The sequence below is a fragment of the Aptenodytes patagonicus genome, chromosome 3, assembly GCF_965638725.1.
Source record: "Aptenodytes patagonicus chromosome 3, bAptPat1.pri.cur, whole genome shotgun sequence".
Lineage (NCBI taxonomy): Eukaryota > Metazoa > Chordata > Aves > Sphenisciformes > Spheniscidae > Aptenodytes > Aptenodytes patagonicus.
The window spans coordinates 105,426,309-105,452,135 of NC_134951.1; the positions used below are offsets into that span (position 1 = coordinate 105,426,309).

Genomic DNA, 25,827 nt, shown 5'->3' on the forward strand with positions numbered 1-25,827 from the left:
CTAGGCTGAAAATTGTAAAATTCACTCCATTTTGGCCACCACTGGTCTCTTTGTACTCCAAGAACTTGTGGAAATTTTGCATCATCCAAACTAAAGTTACTGGAAAATGTACTAATGTATTCCCATATACCTGAATAATAGGAACAAAGGCAAGAACAATCTCTGTTTGGCAATAACGAAGGGGTGAAATTATGGTGTCCATTATTTTGCTGTAAATCAAAAAAAATTACAGTAAAGCCAGTGGAACTGCAGGGATGTAAAACTGAACTGAGTGCAGAGAAGAACAGACTTCTAGTTTCAACTTGGTAAGAAAATAAACAACTTTGCTGCTTCAGTGTTTCAAAATATCATCACCAAGTACAAAGCACTCTCCCCTAGCTTGTTTGAGATTCAAAGGGCTACAGAACAGGAAAATAAAAGGATTGATGTCTCCGTCCCTTTTTATTTAGAAAGTAAATGTACTCTAAACTATCTGAATGGCTAGGGACCTTATTAATAAGTCTTTTGAACTTCCACTACCACCTTGGAGTCTCTGGTTAAGCTCTACCAATGGCTATTTAAAGTGACCAAGGGCCATGGCTTCAGCTGGTCTCCAGTGGAAGGATGTGCACCAGCAGTGTGTGTGTGAATCTTCAAAGAAGGGGCAGGGACAGGGCAGCAGATGGGCATCAAGGAATGACGTAGGGATATCAATCACTCGCAAGGTGGGGAAAGCCACCTGCAGCAAGCCTGGGGTGTCTCCAGTCTTTTGTTTGGGTGGGGTGGCGGTGACAAGTTCTAGCCCTGGCTCCCTCTCACTACATCACTAACGCGCACTTTGTAAAACCACTCCATCTTGCTGGCATTGCTAGAGAGATGAACTGTCATTTCACAGCTTGAGATGGAAGAAGGGCACTGTCCCAGCTCATGCTACCTCTCCCGGGAAAGGCAACTCACTTTACAGATTGGCAAAGATCTTGCAGCCTCCGGGACTGCCAGCCAAGAGCTTTCAAAGGCACCAAACTCTTCTTTTCATTGAAGGAAGAAAAAAACCCCTATAACGAAGCTTAATTATCTCAGAGAACAAGCATGTGCTTTTAGCATTAAGTACAACAAGAGAGCTCATTGCTGTGCAGAAATAAGGGAAGGAGGTCCACAGAGCTTAGTGCTAAAGCTCTAGGTTTTGTCAGGTTGCTGCACTGGAAGTTAGGAGAGCTCTTTTCTCCACCTTTCACGCCAAGGGCCGCACACAGTCTACCCCTGGGTCATCTAGAGATTAAGAGCTATAAACCCCACTCTCTCTGCACCATATAGCAAAGCCAGGTAGATGCAAAGAGAAGTACCTTCTGCCCTATTCCAAGGTGCTCTTGCTGCACTCCAGCCTCTAGGGAGAGTAGTGCCAACCTGAAACACAATATTTGCTGAAGCAGTCAAGTGTGGTTACCCACCCACATGAACGAACTAGATTCAAACTGCTTCTAAAGGAACTTCTCCTGGAGAGGAAAAAAAAAAAACCCAAGAGATGAATGTAAAAGTAATCATGAAGAAAATGTACACAACTATATAAACCGATATGCTGAGCTTCCACCCATGTGCACTGAACAAATATTTCATTACTCTAATTTTCTAAATAACTGAAACAGCCCTGGTTTTGGAAGATTTCTTGATTATGCAGTTTTACCATAGTAAAAGAAATATTTGTTTCAGAAAGTTATTAATGAAAGTATTATTCCAATTACTTATGATTCATCAGCCACTACGGTTGTATTATCCGCATTTATTATTTGTGGTAATGATGCATGATGTTTTAATAGCTCTCTAAAGCCGGAGAATATTATTTCAAGAGCAGAAATGACAAATTTCATCATGGGTTTCACAAGGCTGTGTTCATTTTTTTAACATAACAAAATAAAAAAAAATTATCCTAGATTTGTTAAAAAATGGTGAATATATCACCAGTCAGGACTCACAGAAGTGCATCAACAAGTGGTTACAATGATTTATTTATTTTTAAGACTGCATGACTGGGGAAAAAACCCCCACAAAAACAATCATTCATTTTCAGCTTAATCTCTCCCTTTTGTGTTTTCAACTGTACATATTTGCTTTCTCTCACTCTCCCTTGCTTTTGTTTTCATAGGCACCCACACAAATTGCTCCCAAGCCAAGGGCTAGGTGCTAAGCCTCAACCTGAAGTAGATTTTAATGGCAGTTATAAGTCCCTGGTAAACAAGGTTTAAAAAAAAAATGGCAGAAGTTCCGTTATTAAGCAGTGCTGCTAAGCACCATTATAATTTTTCTGCTTTTATTTCTCATAACTATCGCATTTTTTAAATTATGACACAATCTTGTTTACCCAGAACTGCCTGGTAAATATGCAGAATACATCAGCTAACTCCGTAGGTGCAGAGGACACGTGTACTATGCAGTGACCAGGAAGAATGGTTCCTACAATCGGCTCCTTGGTGATAAAGCCACAGAAATGTATCAATTACTTTATACTCTTATTGCAAAATGTACTCTCAGAGTTACCTAACACCCTTGCATCAATTGCGTAATTAATTTAAGCAGTTTTCATATGACTGCTATTAGAGAAGTCAGGCTAAACAAATCTACACATACTGGCAAAAGTCAGACTGAAGTTTAATAGACACTGCTTGTATCATCCATGGCCTGTGGATAAAACAAAGTAGTTTGCCACTAACACCTTTCTTAAACTAGTATTTCATAAACAATAAAAGAAATTGTAAACTTCTGTGGCAGGCTCCTGTCTTGTGTCTGTACAACACCTTGCCCCACTCAGGTTCTAGGACACAACTGGCTCCTCAGATATTCAAAAATATAAGTGATAAAGAACTAAGAGCAACACAAATAATATTTCAATAAATGAAGAGCCTTCTGGAGCAAACATGATTGATGTGAAATGCCACAGTGAGCAGAAAAAGAAAAAGGATGAAAAAGGATGAATTTTAATTTGAACTTAAGATTTCAAATATGCTACTGCAGAGATGAAGGAAAAAAAAAAAAGATTTGAAAATACAACAGGGAACACTTAGAGATCCCATGTTCAATACTATTGAGAGATCGTTCCAGAATAAGAAGCCTGGCACCCCATATGTCTTCAAAGGAAGAAAAGTGGGCTTGTCTGTATCTGTATCTGCACTCTGCTTTTCTCTAGGGTAGTTCTATTGACTTAAGTGGAATTACAGCAGATACACAACAAGGTACCTAACATCACAGTTGGGGCTAATGTTCTTCTTAAAATAATGACTGCAATATTCAGTCGGCAATTAAAGAAACTCATTTCAGACATGTAAACTATACGCTTGCCCTTTATTATTTGTAATGAATCAACTGGCTGTGCCAGTTAGAATACTTGCAAAGACTTGTGGAGCACACTGGCTTGCAAGAAGCTTCAGTAATGTGTAGTCACTGAGGTTCCCTGAGCCAAACAGAATAACCTTTGACCCTTAACATTACATTCTTCTGCCTACATTTTAGCATGAACTAAAATTCAAAGGTAGACATCTAAAGAGAAGGAAGGATTATTTGATGCTAAGCCTTGAGTAGGATTAGGAGGGAGACTATTCCAAATTCCAGGACACTAAAGGCACCTCAGCGTGGACATGTGATAATCACATGGTATTCCTACAGTATAGTGTCCATGTGAATGTCTGCCCCTCCCCTGTGCTAGTCTGATCTATGTTATTTCTGTATCTCCAACAGAAAACAGTTTTCCATTCTTGAGTGCATCTGTATTAAATACTGAATAGGTAAGTTCCTGTCCATGGGAATTTCATCATCACATGTTATAATAGCACAGGCCTGGGCAGGAGTTGTTTATTTAGCATAGAAACTAAGACGTATACAGGGCAAAACTAACAGAGTACTGACTATATGGAGACCCCATGGAGCCCATCAATGGCTTACACCTCCAGCTACACAGGAAGATTAAGAATTATTGACAAGAGTCACAGCAACTGCCATGGCATTCACAGCAATAGGTGATACAGAATTGCCATGTTATATTGGCCATGCTGTCATTAACACCATATTAAGACTTCCCCTAAACTGTTTTTACACCAGGGACACCCTGCTACTGGCCCAGGAGACAGCTACAGGAAACCTGGGACAGTCTCTCCCCCTCGTGGCGAAAGCCCTAAAACCCTAAGTACTTCAAGGAGTCTTCTCTGCCTGGAGCTTTTCTCAAAACTTTGAGAGTCTACTTAAATCACACGGTTTCATCTTCCTAATCTGTCTGCAGTGTTGCTTGTGGCATCTTACAGCTGTTCTGTCCATAAAACCAGTAACTCAAACTTATGTTTTAACCAGTTTGTAAAGCAGGATTGGGATCCCACTGGAAAAGAACTAGACATGAATGAATGCAGAGAACAACTGTGTCAAGGATTCCCCAGAATTTCCTTCTGTACTAGCCTGAGTTTTTCTCACCTCAATTTTACACAAGTGAATAGTCCAAGATCCTACTAACATTGAGATCCTCAGAAGAACGGAAACTAAGCAAGAAAGTTACTTTAATAATAATGCCATTATAAGACTTTGCTGAGATATGGAACACAACACTGCAGTTAGGTTACATGAAGTCTTTTGGACACCTGTTTCCATTCCACTGTCACAGGACACATTTCACAGCACATGTGCCATATTCTGAGCTCCCATGCCTGCCACTAGGCTTCAGATTCCCAGGGCAAGGGGCACAGACAGTGGTTGGCTCACACAGAGACAACATACCCACAAAGGCTAAAAACATTTCTTTACGGTTCCTCAGGGAAAGAAAACATTACCTCAGCAAGTCGCGAATGCTTGTGAACGTTCTCTCCTTTTTGCACGCTCGGAGCAAGCTGCTGCAGCACACCTCGGCTGCTTGTGAGGGCACGGGTCAAGCGAGCAAACTTTCCCCAACCTTGAGAAAACATAGAAGATTATACACATTACCAAAAAAAGCTGCAAGTATACTACATAAAGCCTCCCACAACTTAAAAAAAAAAAAAAGTTAAAACAGAGCAATCTGCTTTAATACTGACCACAAGGCAGTATAATTTAACCAAGTACCAGATAAAAGCAAGTCACAAAACAGGTGCCAGGGTGGTAAAGTAATAAAACCCATGACTGCAGTGACTTTCTATTCAGTGGCTCTACAAGAGTGCTGTTACATGAACTGCATCTTTTGTAAGGATAAATGTCCACTTTACAATAATCTTCTATTAAATCCAATGGCCAGATCTGGATCTCACAGCACTGCAGAAGACACTCCAGACTAATGAAGATGTAAGACCAGAATCACGCACAACGAAAATTACAGTTGCCTGTAACAGAAGTGAATCTGGCCTCAGATGCATTAAGCATAGATCTGGCATAAGCAGAGAAACATACATAAGATAATAAAAAGCAGAGCAGACAAAGCAAAACAAAATCATTAACTTCATCCTCTCTCAACAAAAGGGGGAAATATACAAATATACAAATAGATTTTCTCGAACTCTAATAAAACCTTTAGCAGCTTCCGGCAGAGAAGTCATACGCTGGATTTTAATTCAGAATATTTTTTACAGTCATTTCAAATACCCCTCAAAACAGAAGGCCTTGAATGACAGTCACAAGAGCTAGTTACAACTATAATCTTTATAAGCAGTACTTTGCCATAACAGAAAGTCAGGCAGAGTATACATCTGGATATTTTTGGTACTCTGAAAGGAAAGTATCAGTGCATTTAGTCCCAATCTTGAAAAATGCTAGCACCACCTGGGAACTGTTGAGCAGTCTCACCTCCTACTCCAACTGCGGACGCTCAGCACTTTGCAGATTCAGTTCTTAATGAGAACCTGATTCTGGAAAAAGTTCCCTCCACATTATGGTTTCATCACTAAAAGAAATGGTACTATTAGCAGTGACTGTTTTTAAAGACCAGTCTGGAGTTTAGCCTGCAAGTGATCCGTGACAAGTACAGGAACACGGGTGGTTAAAATACTGCCCAGTACTTTGAACATATCCTTGCTTGACATCTTATTTTGATGGAGCTTGCAGGAACATATTTGGTAATTTGAGAGGTGAGCACAAAAAATAAATTGCATGGATCCACTGTTGAATAAGATTTTCCAGGGCAGACCTGAAAAGAGAGTTTAGCATTTTCTCTTTTAAGAATATGCAAAACAATGCATTTATTAAAGGGGAGAACCAAATTCATCATACCTCTCCAATATCAAGAATAAAATGGAAGATTTTCTTACGCCTTAAAGCACATTTTAAAACAAGTCTGTCACTGGTAATTTAATAGCCAAGTTGAGTAGAATTAGCCAACGCTTTCGGGCAGTATTCAGCAACAAGTAGATCGAATGATTTCCATCCAGGAAGCCAGACCTTTCCTGATAAACCCATGTAAGATTAGCCTCTATACTAAAGGACTATTTCTCAGAGAAATAAATCAATGTGACAGAACCTCAAGTGAGTTCAGTTTGTATCTGTTATAAACCTGACCCAAAGCATTTGATTTCTCACAATACATTTCCACGGAAGGTGTTGGGTTTTGGTGGGTTTGGGGTTTTTTAAAAGATACACTTATAAATGAGCATTCTTCCCCTACTGTACATGAAGAAATCCAACTACAGTTGATAGGCTAAGGCTTGAAGGCCTTACTACCTTCTGACTAAAGCCAGCAGAGGTTAAAAGAATAGTTCAGGTGGGAGAAACCATTCATAATGGCTAGTCTTCAGCTGAAATAAATCAGACTAGCCTTTGTAAAGCCAACACAGCTACAGCAATTTACACCAAGCTAAAACTTTGCTTTCGCAGAACTTATATGCCAGCACCACTATGTTTTCTTCCCGTTTTACAGGACCATGGGAGAAGGCTATCAGCATCGGTGTATTTTCAGTGATGTAAATCCAGACTGAGGAAGCCCGGGGGGGGGGGAGGGAGGGGGGGGGAGGGGGGGCGTGTTCCAAGAGGATATCAACACTAGCCCCGTTTTGCGGGCCCGGGGGACGGGTGCCGCGGGAGGGGCGGGCAGGGTGGCTGGTGCAGCGGAGCGGCGGCCCTCGGTGCTGGCCATGGTGCTGAAGCGAAGGCCGCGCCGCCCCGCGCCGGCTGCGGCCCAACAGGGCTTCTCTGCAAAGGGCAGCCCTGGCGACAAACAAAAAAGACGACAGAGTTCGAGCTTCACATGGGAACTCGAAATCTGCCCCCCTTACCAGACACATAATGTTTTTAACGCCAGCTAACACAGACAGCCCCTTTCACTAACTCAAAACAGGCTGACGGGTAGGGCATTTTCCTGCAAGAGTCAAAATTTGCTTCAAAAACAGAAGACAAACTTGGAGTGCGTATTTTCTTCCTATCATCCAGTTTTCTAAGAATCAGGCTATTCAGACATAAACAGAGAGAGAAGGAAAAGGAAGCACCTCACCTGAGCTTTCTTGCACAAAAGCACTGCCACACATCTCTGTGGCATGGTTTGTGGCTATGAATGCTGAGCACCTTCGAAGGGGTACCTCCCCCTCTTCCCAAGAGTCATCTCCTATTGAAAGGTACAGCTTAACTCATTCCTCTGTTGTCAGCATCCCCTATAAGCACCTCCCCTGCCCTGCGTGTTGCAAATCTCATTCGTGGGTGCCTAAATGGTATGCGAATGTACTGTTCCCATGAACATGAGATCTCTTACCGCATACTCCAAACTCTGATCTGAAAACAATATAACTGTATAGGCAAGAGACTGTGCCAAGAGGTGGGGCTTTTTAGCTTGGCTTTTTGAACCAGTGCTGACCTGAATATGGCAGGGTGGGATTATATATCCTAACTCTCTCCAGACATTGGGTACAGCATATGTGAGCTCAGTTTGGAGTTACACAAGCCATTGTGAGATGAAATGCCTAAAACCAGGCACTGAATCATGGTGCAAATGTCCCAGGTGTATGAATCACATCTTTAGGACAGAACACTCTCCTCCTTGTATTGTCTTTTTTTTTGTTTGTGAAAGGAAGACAAAAATGTGGGAACTTCAAAGTATAATTATAGTAGACCTGCAGATTGTGGCACAGGAAAAAGAAAACTAAAACGAGGGAGAATGCCAGTACTAATCCTACTGAATGATAACTTCTCCAATACTGCTTGAAAAGACAGCAGTACTTGTTGAATTTATTGCAATTTTTCCTCCAGAAGCTTAAGGATAGACACAGTCTACAGCAAGTCAGATATTTATCCAGTGAAGACAGGTCAAATAATGGACTTAAGCCAGAGGAGAGAACATAAACATTAAATTCTAAGAGTTATGGAGCTCATTACAGCAAGAAGATGGAGCTTTCCAAGACAAGAAACTAGGTTTCAGGATAGTGTAAGAATATACTGATGTTAGCCTTGCTAGGACAGGGGGACCAGATGATATGGAGGAGGAGTTCTCTTTCAACACAAGCAGTTGGTATATCCCTACATCCATTCTTTTCCTCTAGAAATAGAGAAAATATAAATTAAATTGAAATCTAATGACCCTAGGTGATTCTCATAAAGGCATATATATTCCTTAAACAGACGAGCTCACATAGCAGAGAAGACAGCTTGGAATTCAGGAACCAAACATAAAGCTGGATGCCAGCCCCATGGTTGTGCTTGCCTGTGCCTCTGTCTTTTATTCTAACCCATTTTTATCATTGTTTGGTCTCCTTTTTCAGTTCTGCAGAAAACATTATGCAGGTACAAAGCAATGAGATGGCACTAAAACATCTCCAGCTTCAAAAGGATAAAGAGCCTTCAAGATTAAGAGCACTGATTTCAGCTGTCCTGCATTCCATGATGCTCTTTCAGTTTTCCACCATTTCATTGCAAAAACCTGAATAGCAACTGCTTCTGAAAACACTCAAGACGACACGATGCCTACAAAAGAGACAACAGCTGTCCCCTGGGCTTTGTTTCATGGGGAAACATGGCACTGAAATACACATTTGCGATGTGATGTTTAACTCATCAAGACTTCTCTTCTTAAAGGAATTGTGCTGGTTTTGGCTGGGATAGAGTTAATTTTCTACATAGTAGCTAGTATGGGGCTATGGTTTGGATTTGTGCTGGAAGCAGTGTTGATAATACAGGGATGTTTTCGTTACTGCTGAGCAGTGCTTGCACAGAGTCAAGGCCTTTTCTGCTCCTCACCCCACCCCACCAGCGAGCAGGCTGGGGGGGGGCACAAGAAGTTGGGAAGAGACACAGCCGGGACAGCTGACCTCAACTAACCAGAGGGATATTCCACACCATATGACGTCATGCTCAGCAATAAAAGCTGGGCGAAGAAGGAAGGGGGGGTCATTCAGAGTTATGGCATTTGTCTTCCCAAGTAATTGTTATGCGTGATGGAGCCCTGCTTTCCTGGAGATGGCTGAACACCTGCCTGCCAATGAGAAGGAGTAAATGAATTTCTTGTTTTGCTTTGCTTGTGTGCGCGGCTTTTGCTTTACCTGTTAAACTGTCTTTATCTCAACCCAGGAGTTTTCTCACTTTTACTCTTCTGATTCTCTCCCCCATCCCACTGGGGCGGGGGGAGTGAGCAAGCAGCTGTGTGGTTCTTACTTGCTGGCTGGGCTTAAACTATGACAGTCTTTTTTGCACCCAACATGGGGCTCGAAGGGTTCGAGATAACGACAGATTCGATTGGAATGTGCTAGATCAAATTTATAGCTGTTATTGCTGTTAGCTATTAATCGGCAGGGTCCTGTGCTTGCCATGGGGCTTGCTTGCCTTGCTGTATATTAGAGTCTAGTGCTCGTTAGTGGATGCTTTTTGCTTTCGCTGCTTGCTGTACTGCTGTACTGCTTATCATCTTACTGTGCTGTGCCTGGGAACGTTCTGATAACAGCAATGGCGATGCGCCTGGGCTGGCAGATGGCCAGGGCATCGCTGCTGTTCCTGTGCTGCTGTACTGGACAGGCTGGAACTCCAGTCGAAGGGACTGTGACCTGTGGATGAGTCCACACGGGAGCAAGACACCCCAAAGCATCTGCAGCCATGGATAAGCCCACGCCAGAGCAGGTACATCTCAAAGCGTCTGTGGCTGTGGTTATGTCTGTGCCGCAGCAGGTGTACCTCTGAAGGGATTGCGGCCCAAGGATAAGTCCATCTCAAAGCATCTGTGGCTGTGGATAAGTCCATGCTGCAGCAGGTACACCTTGAAGCATCAGCAACTGTGCATGAGGTCTTGCTGGAGCATCTCAAAGTGTGTGGCCACAACAGAGCAGGCACATCCCTGGATAGACTGCAGCCATGCAGGGTAAGGCCATGATGGAACAGGTTCACTCCTGAAGGGACTGCGGATGTGGGTAAGGCCATGCTAGAGCAGGTATATCTCTGAAGGCATTATGGCCCATGGAGAGGGCCACGCTGGGACAGGTGCACCTCAAAGCAACTGTGGCTGTGGGTAAGTCTACACTGCAGAAGGTGTACCCCTGGAGAGATCGTGGCTCATAGATAAGGCTCCACTTGGAGCAGGTACAATCCTAAGGGATTGCAGTCTGTGGATAAGTCCAAGCCGGAGCAGGGGCAAGGGGAGGTCTTCATTGCAATGTTAAACCCAATGGTCTGGTCCAAAGGGACCAGGGGTGGAGGTTGTAATGGATATACCTTTAAATTGTTCTAACCCATGATTTGAGCTGCATGTTATAGGAATTACTATAGCAGGAATCACCCGAACCAATGGAGGACAAGCCTTACAAGAAGCAGTGCAAGTGCAGCAGTGACCTGACCTGAGCTGGCTTTGGTGCCCAGTAACTCCACTCAACACACCACCTCTCCTGTCCTGAGTGACCACCATAACAGATGGTCATAGTTTAGTCCATAGTCATGGACTAAATGAACTCAATGGACATTTTGTGGACATTTTACAGACATTTCACAGGGGTGGTCCATAAACTAAGGCAACGATATCTGCATATTATACCAAAGGATGGGAAGGGGGAGGGGAGTATGGTTAATGAGGATGTATCATCAGTTTTATATACATCCTGATGTATCAGGAGTTTTCTCACTTTTACTCTTCCGATTCTCTCCCCCATCCCACCGGGGGGGGGGGAGTGACCGAGCGGCTGTGTGGTGCTTAGTTGCCGGCTGGGGTTAAACCGCAACAGGGATGAAGCTTCATTTAACAATGCTCTTAAGTTGAAGAAACCAGTTTTCTGTATTTTGAGGTGAGCATGATCTGTTGATACTCAATCCACAACAACATTTATTATTTATTTGTAGGTAGTTATTTGTTTCCTGCCACTCTCCTCAATTTGATCATGATGACTCATAAATTCAAACATTAGGAACTGTGGCAGTTACAGAACCCTTGTTATCAAGTTGCTGATCCACGACTTACACAATCCCTAGAGTTAGAACAAGGAGCCATTGCCTACTAGTGAAGAAGCTCTTTTGGTCATGGGTCTATTGTTCACACAGAACCATGTAAATGCGAGTAAATCAAGATTCTAGCAGTTCTTGCCTCCACTCAAAAACCACCTTTGTTTTCTTGCTTACATCCATCATGCCTCTCTGCAGTCTTAATGCTCCTTCCCTTTGAAACTTCATGACTAAATCTGTCTTGTTTTTCCATCTGGACTGAGAAAGCATACCAAAGTTTTTTAATATACTCACAACTTCCCTTTCATTTGTTTCCTTTTTTTAAGAAAACATTTCATCTAGATGAAAGCAGAGTATAACTTAATCAAAATATTTCAAACACTGGCTCTGCTCATATAAATACACCTTTAAAAACAGAACAAAAAATTAGACAGCAACAAAAAAAAAAAAACGAAACAAAAAGAAAAAAGGAAACACTTGGAGTTTTCCCTGAATTAAGATGAAGGAGGCAATCAAAGTATTATTTTTTGTGTAGCCCTGCTTGTGATGCAAAGGACAGCTTAGCTGCAAAATGAAATAAAGCTTCTTCTGCAGAGGAGATGATAACTGATGATTGCTGCAAAGCACAGGAGGTTACAATAGCTAGGAGGCTAACAACCATTCTCCTATATGATTCAGTGATGTTGAATTTGATCACTTTTTTGTATAAAAACAGAGTATCAAAAGCAAAAATTTGGATCCAAAGCATAATTTCCAAACTTTTATAAAGCAGCATAGATGCATCTGAATATGTTCACATCATATTCATACATGCAAAACCTGTTCAGGCAAACTTCTTACTAGCTACTCAGAGTGCAGGCAGATTCTATTTGTCTGCACCAATTACTGTTTTCATAAAGTGATACATTCCACTTTATACACTATTGTCAAACATCTCATACTTTGTGTGTTAGATCTCAAACCAAAAGAGGCATATACAGACAAAATGCATGAATTCCAAATATAGCATATACTCTAAAATTCAGCTAAGAAGGTGACCTATCACTTCAGAAGCCAAATTTAGCTATGCTATAGCTTGATTTTGCCTACTTCTAGTCAAGAAAACCTATTTTTTCCTGATCTTTTAAAGGGGCAAGCATACGGGGAAGAGTGGAAAGAGGCTGTTTAAAAATATTACATCATCAACATCACTGACACTGTTTTTAAGTTGTTCTGTTTGGAATGCACTATTTTTAAAGCTGCTGTATTTAAAAGCAAATTTACTTAACTTCTATGGCAGTCATAAAAAAATCTTCTAAATTACCTGAATCAATTAACAAAAACTACAATTAGAAGTCTACTTTTTACATTACTTTAGAAATTTTTTTTGTTTCATCTATACCAATGTCTGATATTATTAATAAAAAATTATTAAGACTGAAAAATGGTACTGGGACCTTCTTTCTCTGAGTCACCTTTGGATAAAAGATGCCTATTCATTTTTGTGTACAAGTCAAACACCTGTCATTAGAGCTCAACACTTTTCACTCAGGGAGTCACTACCTCATTTGCAGCTGAACACTCATGCTTGAAATTGCCAGCAGGTGATAGAAAACTAAGATATACCACAGCTAAGCAGGTTTATCCTGACAGATTAGTTGCTCTTTAAAATGATCATGTTCTTGTACTACATATCGGTTTTCTCTACATAGACATACAGGCATTGATTTTGAAAAACTTAAATTCTTTATGCTATGCCATTCTGCAACTATGCAAATAGCACATATGTTAATAAAATATCTGCATTTGCAGGCAGCCTATTACATATCAAGTGGTCATATGCACAGGAAACTGATTTCACATATAAACACAGTAAAAGAAAAGTAGTTGATAAAAGCTGATTGAAGGTGAAAGAAGGAAAAATAATCGATTTAGCAATCAGTTTTCAGTTGTTTCAATTAAACAATAAATCACTAAGTTCACAGTTTTAGGTTTTCAGATGGGGAGTTCATTTGGTTTTAGAATATGAGAAACATTCCTACGAAAATTGCTATCCTTCAAAAGCATGCTACAAAAGTCCCATGTAATGTTGTACACGGTGCAAAGAATATGCCTTTTTCAAAGCTCAGGTCTGTAAAAGCAATGATTCTTAGAAGAAGCTAATACAATTTTACCCTTTTTAGCTCTTCCAAAAATGTTTTTCCCCTCCATGAATCCCAGAGCCCACTACAGACAATTGTCTGACACTCCATACCTGCCTTTTTTACCCCCTCACAATATACAATTGCACAATGAGATCTAATATTAAAGGCATGGTCATGCATGTAAAAATCTTTAACTGTTTGACAAATCAGCTGCTCTTTTCCAAGAAATTGCTCATCTAGCCATCAAGTGACTGATACAATATCGCCTCCTGAGATGCATGCAACAAAATTCCAAAGCTAGCCTATAGCAAGTAACTTACGGAAGAAAGAAAGGCATAGGGGATAAATTAAGGATTAGATAAATTAAGGATTAGAACAGAATGTGCAGTTTCATTTAGATCATGTTTGATTTGTGCGTACAGTGACAGAGAACTCTACCAGCATGAAACTGGTGCAACTTCATTAATTTTAGGAGATTCAGAAACAATATTTGAAGTGCATGAACTCTTCTGTACATAAAGTCACAGCACTCAGGGAAGGAGTACAGAGCTGTGAATCAGTGGCCTCTAAATAATATGTCCAGTTCTTCTGTCTGCAACTTTTCTTAGTCACTTAGCCAGTTTCCATGGGCCAGATGAAGAAATTTTGCTTATCGTCTCAAATCCTCTGCAAGATGGTGCACTTATATGTAGGTTTAGTGCTTATATTGGTTTAGATATGGAACTGCTAAGAATTACCATGATCACTGTAAGAACAGCACGATTTCAAGATCCAAAGGAGGTTGTTTTTTTAAAAAAAAATTAGCCTTCCCCTCCTTCAACATACTTCTCTTATAAAGAAAAAAAAATACAGTGTTTCCTTGTGTTGAAAGCGGAGGACAAACTCTTTTCACAAGAGTGCATCTCACTATCACATTAAGGATCTTCTGTGAAAGCAAAAAGACACAGCTACCACCCCTGACTGAAAGTCATGCCTATCAACTGACTAAATGAAGCAAGGGCCTTCACTCCCGGCAAATAAATGAGAGCCAGCTTTACTGCATCATGCTGATTTATCTTTGCCATCAGTCCTCATAAGGATACAGTGAAGACCACTAGGCAGGGAAAAAAATACTGTAGACCCAACCTTTCTGACAAGATATGGTTTTTAGTTTTATTAAAGCAATGAAGAACCATACAAATAGCATTAAAAAAGAGAAAAAAATAACCCACATAGCCTGGAAGAGGGTATGTTTGTCAAGGTTGTACTTCCTTTTTCATGGTAACAGGTGTTTCCACTTTGAGCAACTATGTTTTTAAAGAATAACATTTTGAGCATAAATGTAAATCAGTTCACCTTCACAGTAAGTTTCCTGTTTAATTTAATACTACAAATATTATTACATACTACAAAAATGCAAACAACAGGAGAACTTACGTCTTTTTTTACCCTAGAGGACACAAGTGTCTGTAATTCTCCATATGGGTACAAAAGGTCTATTTCTGACAGGATCTGAACCTGAGTGCAAGTTTATGCTGCTGTCACAGCTGAGTTTGCTTCCAGGTTTCCAGGGTGTAACTCAGCAAAGGGTTAACAGCAAAATACAGCAATGCTACTTCACTCACCAGGACAGCTTAAACATGATTCAACTTAAGATGATGGGAATCTCTTCACATATGTAAAAGGAAACTAGTCCAGAACTTTAATATAAGGAATCCCATAATAATGGTAAGTAACATCAAGCCAGGCAGAATGAAATTATTCAGATCTTTGCCAGACTCAGACAGGGTTAATTACTCAGGTTTTGCATACAGTGTCATGGACAATTTGCACAGGGCCCAAGACCCTTCAGTTCCCTCTGACATCAAAGAGGCTGTTTAGCAACATTATGACTCCTTGAAAGCTATGCTGGAGTGTGGATTAATAATGAATTTAAAAGGAAGAGCAGCACCTATTTGCTGAGTAAACTCTGCTTTCTGAAGCTCTTGGGGGTTTCATTAACAATGACCCTTTCCAATGCAGGCCAGAGCCAATTCGCTTAAAAAGCCAGCAACCATTCCTTGCACAAACGCAGTCCCTGCTGGCATAGCTACAAGCTATTTTAACATCTAATTCTTTGGCTTTGGTATTTAAAGGACTTCAGCTCTTTCAAGACCAGGGCAAACAAACAGAAGCAGCATAAATATATAATTGTGAAAAAGACAAACCTTTACATGAATCATCCTCAATGGGCTGCTTGAAAGCCGTTATGTCATTGAAAGTGCAAAGAAATAAAACCACTTTATCCTGCTCATTTCGAATTGGAGCAATTTTCACAAAGAACCAGACAGGTGTTCCTGGAAACAAACATATCAAAAAGTTGGTCAATGGTAGGCAGAACTGTAAATGTGCTAGTTTAGATGTTTACACTTCAGAATCAGCCATCTGTAAATGTTACTTTAATGTTGGCTTTTTTGCAAACACCTATTAGGAAAAATGACAAAGCAGCTGACAAGAGTGTTAGTTAAGTTCTCTGCTCTGCCTCTGATTAGCTTTTAAATCTTCAGGAATCACTCAGTATTTCTGGGCTTCATCTACAAAGTGAATACTTGAACTTATGAAGTGCTTTGTGATCTCCTGAAAGAAGAGCCCCATGTATGCGCAAAGGGCGCACACAACAGAGTCTTGCTGGTTCTGTGCAGGACTTGAGAACAGGCCAACTGTGCCTAGACCATGACCATAATACAGAGTCTCAACTTAAGAGCATGACCAGTTTGGCTGACCTTATACTTCTCTGCAAACAGGGAGCACCATCCCCTAAAAACTACGTCAGCCTATGCCCAGCTTCAAGAGCCAGGCTCTGGGAGCTCTGGTCTAGCCTGCAAATCCTCCCATGCAAGGGAAATCCTTTGCAAGCTGCCTTTCAGCTTGCCTTGTCCTGAGCCTGTTCACAATCACTCTAGTGTGAAGCAAGACTCCACTGAATTCAGGAGAGGACAAGCCATCAGGACCAGACCATGGGCTGTGGATGGGAGTAAGCTGTACTGAACAAAACTGTGCTTTTCTAATTACTGCAGTAGATAAGCTACTAATGAAAACTGCTTGAGAGATTAGAGCCTGCACATCACAGAAAAAGATGATCTCAGATAATGACCCTTCAGATGCTGCTTCAGATCTATCCACACAGATCACCTTGAGGAGAGAAACTGTCAGTCAGTCCTGCCTTTCTATATTTTTGGCAGTTCTGCTGAGGCTGCTGAAAAGACCCTAGTGATAGCAATGAAGTTCCATGTAGTGATGGAACTCTTGTTTCACAGGAGTCACCACACTGATTTTAGTGATATTTAAGTATAAGTTGATTGGAAGGCTCAGAACAAAGCAGTTGGCTCGTGTATGTCATAACGTGGCCTCCTTGAAGGCACCATTTTTTAGGCTGCAGTCTTAACTTTGGTCATAAAAAGATGACTCCTTCCTCAACTGTGAGGTACATGGCTGTCCTGGTTTCAGCAGGGATAGAGTTAATTTCCTTCCTAGTAGCTGGTACAGTGCTGTGTTTTGGATTTAGGGTGAGAACAATGTTGATAACTCACCGATGTTTTAGTTGTTGCTAGGTAGTGTTTACACTAGTCAAGGACTTTTCAGCTTCCCATGCTCTACTGACTGAGAAGGCTGGAGGTGCACAAGAAGCTGGGAGGGGGCACAGCCAGGACAGCTGACCGAAACTGGCCAAAGGGATATTCCATACCATGTGACGTCATGCTCAGTATATAAAGCTGGGGGAAGAAGAAGGAAGGGGGGGACGTTTGGAGTGATGGCGTTTGTCTTCCCAAGTAACCGTTACGCGTGATGGAGCCCTGCTTTCCTGGAGATGGCTGAACACCTGCCTGCCCATGGGAAGTAGTGAATGAATTCCTTGTTTTGCTTTGCTTGCGTGTGTGGCTTTTGCTTTACCTATTAAACTGCCTTTATCTCAACCCATGAGTTTTCTCACTTTTACCCTTCCGATTCTCTCCCCCATCCCACCGGGGGGGAGTGAGCGAGCGGCTGCGTGGTGCTTAGTTGCCGGCTGAGGTTAAACCACGACAATGGCAATCAGGAAACTCCAGGGTCACCAGGCCTGGGCCTGCAGGGAGCTTGTACATGAGTTTTCAGACTGTCCCTACACCCTCAATGGTAATGAAAAAACTCACCATTGCTTTTGCGGGCATAAGAAGTAAGAGCCAGAGAGAGGATTCAAGGCTTGCTTGCTGTGAGCAACATTTCTCTTGAGTGTCCCTTGTGACCTATATTTGGAGAGAAGGGTCTACATACTAGGGGCCAATATAAGATGTAAAAATCAGCAGGATTTTGACCATCTGGGAAAGCCAGAATAAACAGCACCACACGTAATTTTTTGTCACTCATGCAGGAAAGCCTATTTTAGAAAGGGTGATCTTAGAAGACTATTTCTTTTCTTTCTCAATCACAGGACCCTCCTCTAGGCTAGAGACCAGATCCTCTTTCATCTGAATTGCTCAGTATTTTAACATGAGTACTACATGGTATTTTTCATGCAATTGTTAGTTATAACAAGGGCCACTTGTGCTTCCGGACTTTCAAAGGGTCACAAGGAAACCTCAGGTAGTTCACAAGTTATTGTTCAGAAAAGCAAGCAAAGGCAGCTTTTTTTCCAACTATGTTAATATAACAGAGGTTGTTGCTACGAGCGCCTCACCTGGCTGTTTCCCAGCCTCTGTGCTTAGCAATCTTTTCTGGCCACAGAAAGCCAGGGCATCTCCAAGACCCATGGACAACTTCCATAAATGAAGTTCAATTCCTAAGGCTCCCACTGTGCCTGCATAGCACAGGCAGTTTCAAACCCTGGCTGAGATTCCATGCCATATGCACAGCCACCTCTATAAACAGCAGGGTATATGATGCATGGAGGCCTCTGCTCAAAAAGCAGAGAAATCCAGATGGAATCACGGATGGCCATTTCTGGAGCATCCCTGCATGGCAGAAAGTATTCAGGGGTCAATTTGTTTTGGGTTTGTTTTTTTTTTGGTAAAGAGTTAGCATTCCTGAACAACTCCTTCCAATAAAGTATGAGCAAACAAAAATGCTAAATGCAAGAAAAGATTCAGCAAAGTAACTAATGCCAGTAAAATCATCACTAACTTGCTAATGAGCTTAGAAGACACTGTCACAAAGCAGCCAACAGCAATTTTCAAGACAGTAACACCCTTTACACTACCCTTTCTCAGGAGCTCCTAAAATTGCCTATCTCCATTTTTTCTTGCCTACTTGTTTTTCCCATCTTCACATGTGAACTATTCTGAGGCTGATCAAATCCGTATCTTGCTTTTACACAGACTTCTTGGTGACTAATGGCTTTTTATTTTACCCACTTCAACACCCTTCACTAACACTGCAACTTTTTAATCAGCCAGGATCTCCATCTACAGCCTTGCTTTTTGATCTCCATCTACATGCATTTGCTTTTTTGATTAGGGATTTTCTTTCCCCTCTCCAAAAACACTTCGTATTGTTTTGCTACTTCAAACATAGCAGCCATGCTGCTATGCGCTGCTCATAATATTAACCTTCATAGCATTGAGGCTGAATTACATACTCAGCTTCATCTCTGCTTCTCACAGCTATAAAAAGTTATTACCCTGCTTTTGAAGATGCTGTACACATCACAGAAACAGAAAGGATGCAGTTCACCCTCTTATTCTGGCTATTTGTCAGATGCATGCTGTCATCTTCTCTTTATGATTATGGTATGATAGGTTGTTGCAAGATTTTTCTAACATGTTCTGAATGCAGCAAGAGGAAAGACTTTTCCTGACAACCTGTAGAAGGCTGCTGCAGGGCAAGGGGCTTATATCAGCATGGTTCTTGCTTTCTGACTCCCTTGATTCCCACGCCTGTGCTGCATTATAGTAAAGAGGAAAACAAAACACTGTTTTACCTAGAACCAAAGGTAGATCTTAGTGATGTGCCCCCCAAGCAACGAGAAAGAGCCAAATATCCTTGATAGCTAAAAGTAGGTGGTTTTGATGACTGTCACTATTTGGGTATCCTTATAATGTCCAGAGAGTCAGAGTGCCACAAACAGGGTGTATTCCAGGGCAGAACGTAAAGTTAAGGTGGCACACGTGGTTTGCATAACTCATCTTCCAGTTTTGGATCTACACAGTAACACAACAACAGCAGAAATAAGAAGATAGAAAATTCTGCCAGGCCCATGTATCTGCCTCCCCAATATTACTCAGTATTTCTCTCTGCAGTGTGTTCCCCACCATCTTGCCAGTCTCTTTTGTGAATAGGAGACAAGTGGATATAAAAATACAATCATGAGGTGAGTGCTCACAGTGGTGCGTTACATGGGCTTTCCACAGTGCTCTGCAACCAGGAGCTCATTCATAGCAGAACTGGGACCTGAACTGTGGGAACACACTGAAAGGCTCAGCCAAGATGTGGCTGGGCTCAGCTTTTTTCCTGCATACCCATTTAATTATCAGAAGAATTTTACTTTTTAAACATTAAACAGTTTATTTAACTATTAAACAGGAAAGCTTAAAGTATAAACCACTTATAAATCAGGTCGGAAACTAGAATTTCAACCTCCTACAGGCAGCCCTCATACTCTTGGTGTCAAAGCGGATGTCCCTGCTCCGCCAGACAATCACTACTGGCAAGAGGCACAAACAAGGCCATTTGAATGAAAAATGTGATTTTCAGATTCAGCCTATGGGTTATTCAGGCAGTGAAACTGCAGCATCTTTCAGAGCTCTCACAGCAAAACAAGAGTAACTTCCCCATATGCCCCCAGTCTGCATTGATGTACAGCCACGCAGAAACTGTTTACCAGTGTTTCCAACAGTACAGCTACTTTCATTTACATTTTGTGTTCAGTCCTGGCAAGCTCTCTCACTGGTGAAGTTCAATGATAATGCCAATGCACAAACAAAGAAGTAAACACTCATGAGCCACGTTGGCTTCTGTTAGATTTGCAATCAACAGTGAAAGAATCCAGAGTTTGTCTAATGGCATAGAACCAATCCTGCTAGAAAAGGGAATGTCACTTCAAAGCTGGTGGAGAAGCAGCGTGAACAACTGGGAAGAAATTAAAATCTACAATGAACTTCTGACAGTAGCCATAGGACCAGTCTGTCTCGTGGTACCAGAGTTATGTAGCTAATTCCAGAATTAACAGATACAGCTCTTAATAGTCTTCACTGGCCTGAGCACAGTACTTAACAGTGTTGCCTTAAAGGCAAGACAATTTCAAGAGCTGTGATTCAAGTCCCCAGTCTTCTCCAGACTAACACACAGTAAATGTCTACACACCTTATAATTTCCCATCTGTAACACAAATACTACTGTCTCTTCCCTCTCCTCTTTTCCAGTCCTGTGTATTTCAACAGTGGTACGTTCAGCCCCTTGCTGAGCAGGAACACCAGCATTTAACATGCTATTTAACTCTGGTTGAGGTCCTTCAGAAACTCTCATAGTATCAAAGTGAATGAGACATTAAAGGTCTATTCCAGCTTCTCCCCCTGAGCACACTGATGACCTCTCCTTCAGTTTTCCCTCCTGTCAAACAACAATAGGCTATAATGAAAATCAAAATCACTGTCTAAATATGCTCTTTCCCCATACCTTGAACCATTTAACCAAAGAGGTCAGCTGTTTTTCAAAACTACAAAAAGCGCATCGTTTAAATAAAACTGCAATACTGCAATTTTTCTTTCCACAAAGTAAAACAAAATTCATTTATAAACACAATAAAAACATGTTTTGACAATTCAACCGACATCTTCACTGCCCTTACTGAATGGGGCAAGTTTCCTCAAAGCAGCACCACCTCTGCATTACTTGATAATGTCTCAATCAAACGGTCATCAGACAGGTATTGCCCTGAAGGTAAACAGTCAAGCAGTATGGAAATGAAAAGGATAGAAGCATGTGCTGTGTCTCCACCAATTCCTACATGCAGTGATGCAGACAGCAGTACTTCATTTATATCAACAGCACGGCTGACCGTAAGTCACCCCTTTTGGGGCTTCACTTATGCCCAGGTACTCAGTATGAGACTGCTTCTCTCCATCCCACGCAGACCGCATAGTTTGTCCAATATCAAATTAGCAAACCAGCTGATGAAGTGTGATCAGAAAGAGTTAGGCAAGCCACTATATCCACACAGATTTTAACTAGGAGCACAGAGGAGCCTGTGACATTTGACCACGCAAGACAAAGAGCTAAAGTCTTCCTATAGACTCTACCTTCGAGCAGAGAGTGTGCACTGAATGAGAACAAACCAACTCAGTATGTAGCTCACCACTCCGTGCCAATACTAAGAGACCTTAAAATATATTTCCAGCACTTTAAAAGCTGTTACCTTCATGTTTTCCGCATCTGGTGCTGCTATGCTCTGGCAGCTAATGCTTCTAAAGGTCAGATCTTTACATGCTAAGATAAGGAAAATCAACTTCAGTCCCCAAAGATGGAATTGCTACGCACCGGGGTTATCCTATGACACTGAAACAACACAGTAGGAAAAAGGTTCAGCACACACCCTTGTACTGCAGCAATGCTGATATGGTTTACCTGATTCCGAGTTCTCTGAAGAACCGAAAGTGAGTATAAGGAAGGGGAAGACACAGGGAAGTCTTGAAATCTTCTTTCCATTTACTCCAGATAAAATATTTAAGGATCACTACTGGGAAGTCTTACTGTTCTGTATATATTTGAGATGACAGCAGGTCTTGCTTGCCCACACATTTGAAGTTGACAAGATCAATGGGAATTATCAGTTTTATGAATCCAAAATACTTAGATTTGACCTTGCTGAAGGTAACTGAACTCATGCAGACGGATTTCACAGAAGAGGAGATGCAGGTGTGTATACTTGACAAATATGGAGCTAGATTTCAGTGGGAGGCTCAGGAGGATACATGCCACTTTACTCCAACACCCTCATTCTTTCCTGCTTCTGGTCCTATGCAATGATTTGGTTTAGCAAAGATTTCCATCTGGAGATACTAGAGGCACAGCACACACAAATTATAAATGGTTTTAAATGGTTTTAACCAATAACAGTTATGAGAAACTCTCCCTAGTGGTGGGCAATCACAGGTCTACCACCCTGAAGTGAATTTTGCTCTCTATAAATTAGGATGGGGTTGTTTATCTGTTTTTTAACCTCTGTAGAAAGCACTGGTCCCAAAGATAAGTGCAAGTAGAATCTGCCAAATCACTATTTTGGGCTTATTTGTCATTCTTTGACATCTAAAAGCCTTCTAATACACTGTGAGGGATGGTGCATGTGTTAAAAAAACCCAACAAACAAAACAAAAAAAAAACCCACACACAAATATTCATGGTATTAAATTTGTTAAACTTTCAAGCACCCAGAAAACCAGGGAAGTGAACCCCAGCACAAACTGAAAGTGAAGCCCAGCCTTTGGTACTCTCACTATAATATATGTACTCAGAAAAGAGCTACTGCTTATCCAAACCACTTTGCAGTGTGCAAAATAATTACCTACAGCCAACCCTTTGGCTGCTGCCATTCCACTGGCCCCACCTGTAGAAAACCTCTGAGAGAAAAAAAAAAAAAGAAAAAAGCACAGAGCACTGCACTCTCTGCAGTGCTGCTGCAGACCATAGGCAATGGGAATGTCTTTGCTCAGACAGGGGATGCTTGAAGACTCTCTGTAACTCTTCATGCATTTTAGTTTTGAAGAGTCCAGCCCACTTCAGATATTCTTCCACTGAAGCAGATCGAGTACTGCATAGAAAAGCAGGTTAGATTTTCTAGTTAGGTTCAAATGGGCACCACTTCTTCAGAGGCAGACAGAAGCAAGTAAATTTATATTCTTACAAAAACTTACTTCAGCAATAATAGAAGCAAGTGCATCTAGAAGCCTGCTTTTGCACTGCTTGTAACCCAGACCTATGTTGTAAATGGAAAAATACGCAATGAAAGTCCAAGTTTAATTTACTCAGCCATTTTAATTTATGAGGCTGACCATAAAGTGTAAAAACCTAACAAATGGCTGTCAAAGTCTCACAAGAAGTTAGATGTTTAAGCTGCATGAGTTCAGATAAGCTAAGATGACTAAGACTAGATACAAAATATTTTCTAATACATTAGGCCGTAACCTTCCTTGGTGTAAGTTAACATAACTCCACTGATTTCAGTGAGACTTAGCAATGTTTTGATTTTCCCATATAAAAATAAACAATACTTCCAGCATCATTGGACACTCACATCTAATCAAACAACGGAACTTAAGCTCTCGCATGAAGTTACTGTCAACCTGTCTGCTGTCATTTTGCAGTCTAGATTAAAGAAAGCTTTCACTTTGTCTCCTTCCAGGTATGACCATGAATCCCCACTGAATGCAACAGGATGGCATCAGAGCAACAATGACAAAAATCTGGTGGCTGTGCACCTGCTTGCTCCAATTGCTTCCAATCATCCTGAAGGAGCTCTGCATTTCTAGGAAGCAATTATTCCAGAGAATAACAATGATTGTCACATATCTGCTAAGTAATCAAGGGCCTAGCCCAAGGAACCATCAAATCTCTATCGCATCTTAACTTCAAGTTCTGAAAAGAGGGAGGATAGTCACTTTTGGACGGGGGGAAGGCTGGACAGAGAAAGGGGAGGCCAGGGCAGAGACAATATCCATAAATGCAAACATGATGAAGGCAGAAAATTGTATCATTCTTCTGACTACTACAGCCTATGTTGTTTCTAGAGTTGATACCGTGAATTGCAATGAAGCTGGTGGATACACTGTACCTATCAACATCTGGATGGGGTATTCTTATCAGACAACCAAGTAAATACTAGCACTGGGTCACCATCATGGAGAGCGCCGTGTCCAAAAAAAAAAAAAAAGCTATCACTTCTAGTAACATTATTAAATGTCTCAATCTATTGTTGACATGTCTAGTGTAAGATCAGGACATAATTGTTACTAAGATAGAGAAAGAGAGAGATGACTGCTGCTCATAAAGATACAAGGTGAAGATTGACCTGTACTAGCAACATCATAGTTAACTTGAAACTCCTGCTTTGTTTTCCTTTTTTCCCCAAAAAGGATAGAGATTGTATTGTTAAAACAGCTAGAAGTACATTAAATGTGCAGGCTGTGGAAAATGTACCAATTCTTGAACAACACAAAAATGGAAGAAAAACTTGCTATTTATCATGACTGTTAGTTTATAGGGAGGGAGTGGACAGGTAAAGAACAACAAAAATCTATTTTCTGTCTAATGTACTGACTAATTTGAAGAAGAAAAATAGAATGAGGGAAGAATAGAGAGACAAAAAAAGACACAGAGAGCAGGAAACAAGACGTCTAACAAAATTCAGGGTCCTTTCCAAAACCTTCAAACTGAGAGTAGGTTGAAACCAATCATGTCCATTGCCCGAGCAGGTAACTGCCATAGTTGCAGGCAGAGGTAAGGTGACCACAAAGGCAAGACCACTTAGCAGTCTGGGTGCTAAATGACTGGTAAACAAGACAGTGGTTTTCTATGATGTGGCTTATTCTGAGAAAAAGCTCCAGGATGTCCCCTTCTTGATATTTTTCAGTTACAACTCTAGTGTTATTAGTCAGTCGCTGTAACAGTAGTTAATGTACCTCTAAAGCCACAAATCTAACAAACATTAAGAGCACTGAGTTTTGTTAAACTCAAAAGCAAGCTCTGTGCTTTCCTTTTTCCTATGCCCGTGACCCTCTGTGCACACAGCAGAACCATCGCAGCTCTGCTTTTTGGCATGTCGCACAACACAGCTTCTGCACAGCTGGACTTTGTTCTAGGCCGCCTCTCCTCAGGGAAGTGCGCAGCAGGGCAGGAAACATTCCTCACTCCACGGTTACCTTGCTTTAATTCTGCATAAAAGACAGAGAGGCCCCAGGCTCTACTACAGGCCATATGCTGCAGCAATGACAGAAGAGTAGCTGCATAGCCTCTTGGTGCCAAATCACTGTTAGTTAAGACAGAATTCCAGACCCTCCTAGATGCCACGACTGCAGCTTATTTACTTGGCTTTGGATGCATAGATGTGAGCTGCATATGGTCCCTACGGCCACTAACTGAGCTAGGAACAGAAATCAGCTTTAAGAAATAGGTAAACATTGGAGGCAGACAACACTAGAAGGAAAGCAGCACAAAGCAAGGCCATTCAGATAGCGCATATAGCTTTTAAAATCAGTTGGACCAGCAAAGCTGTGCTCCAGAAGAGCCCTAAGCAGTGGCGCTGTGTCAGAGGTCATGATGCTTCGAACAGGCTAAAAAGAGAAAAAAAGACTAGAAGAGAGATGAAGAAAAAATCTCTTAAGAACTTTTTTTTTCCTCCCTAAAAGATGACAAAAACCAATTCCACATACTTTGGCACCACCACTTCTTGGAAGAACAGATTAATTCTGAT

At 41.3% G+C, this 25,827-nt stretch overlaps 1 protein-coding gene across 1 annotated transcript in view; it reads right to left on the reverse strand.

Annotated features, from left to right (window-relative positions):
* Positions 1–25,827, reverse strand: part of KCNH1 (potassium voltage-gated channel subfamily H member 1) — a 194,927-nt gene that overhangs the window by 154,214 nt on the left and 14,886 nt on the right. The window contains exons 4-5 of the mRNA XM_076334496.1: positions 15,620–15,748; positions 4,782–4,900 (exon numbers count right to left, since the gene is read on the reverse strand). Coding sequence (XP_076190611.1) covers positions 4,782–4,900; positions 15,620–15,748 — 248 coding nt within the window. The remainder of the gene's footprint in view (positions 1–4,781; positions 4,901–15,619; positions 15,749–25,827) is intronic.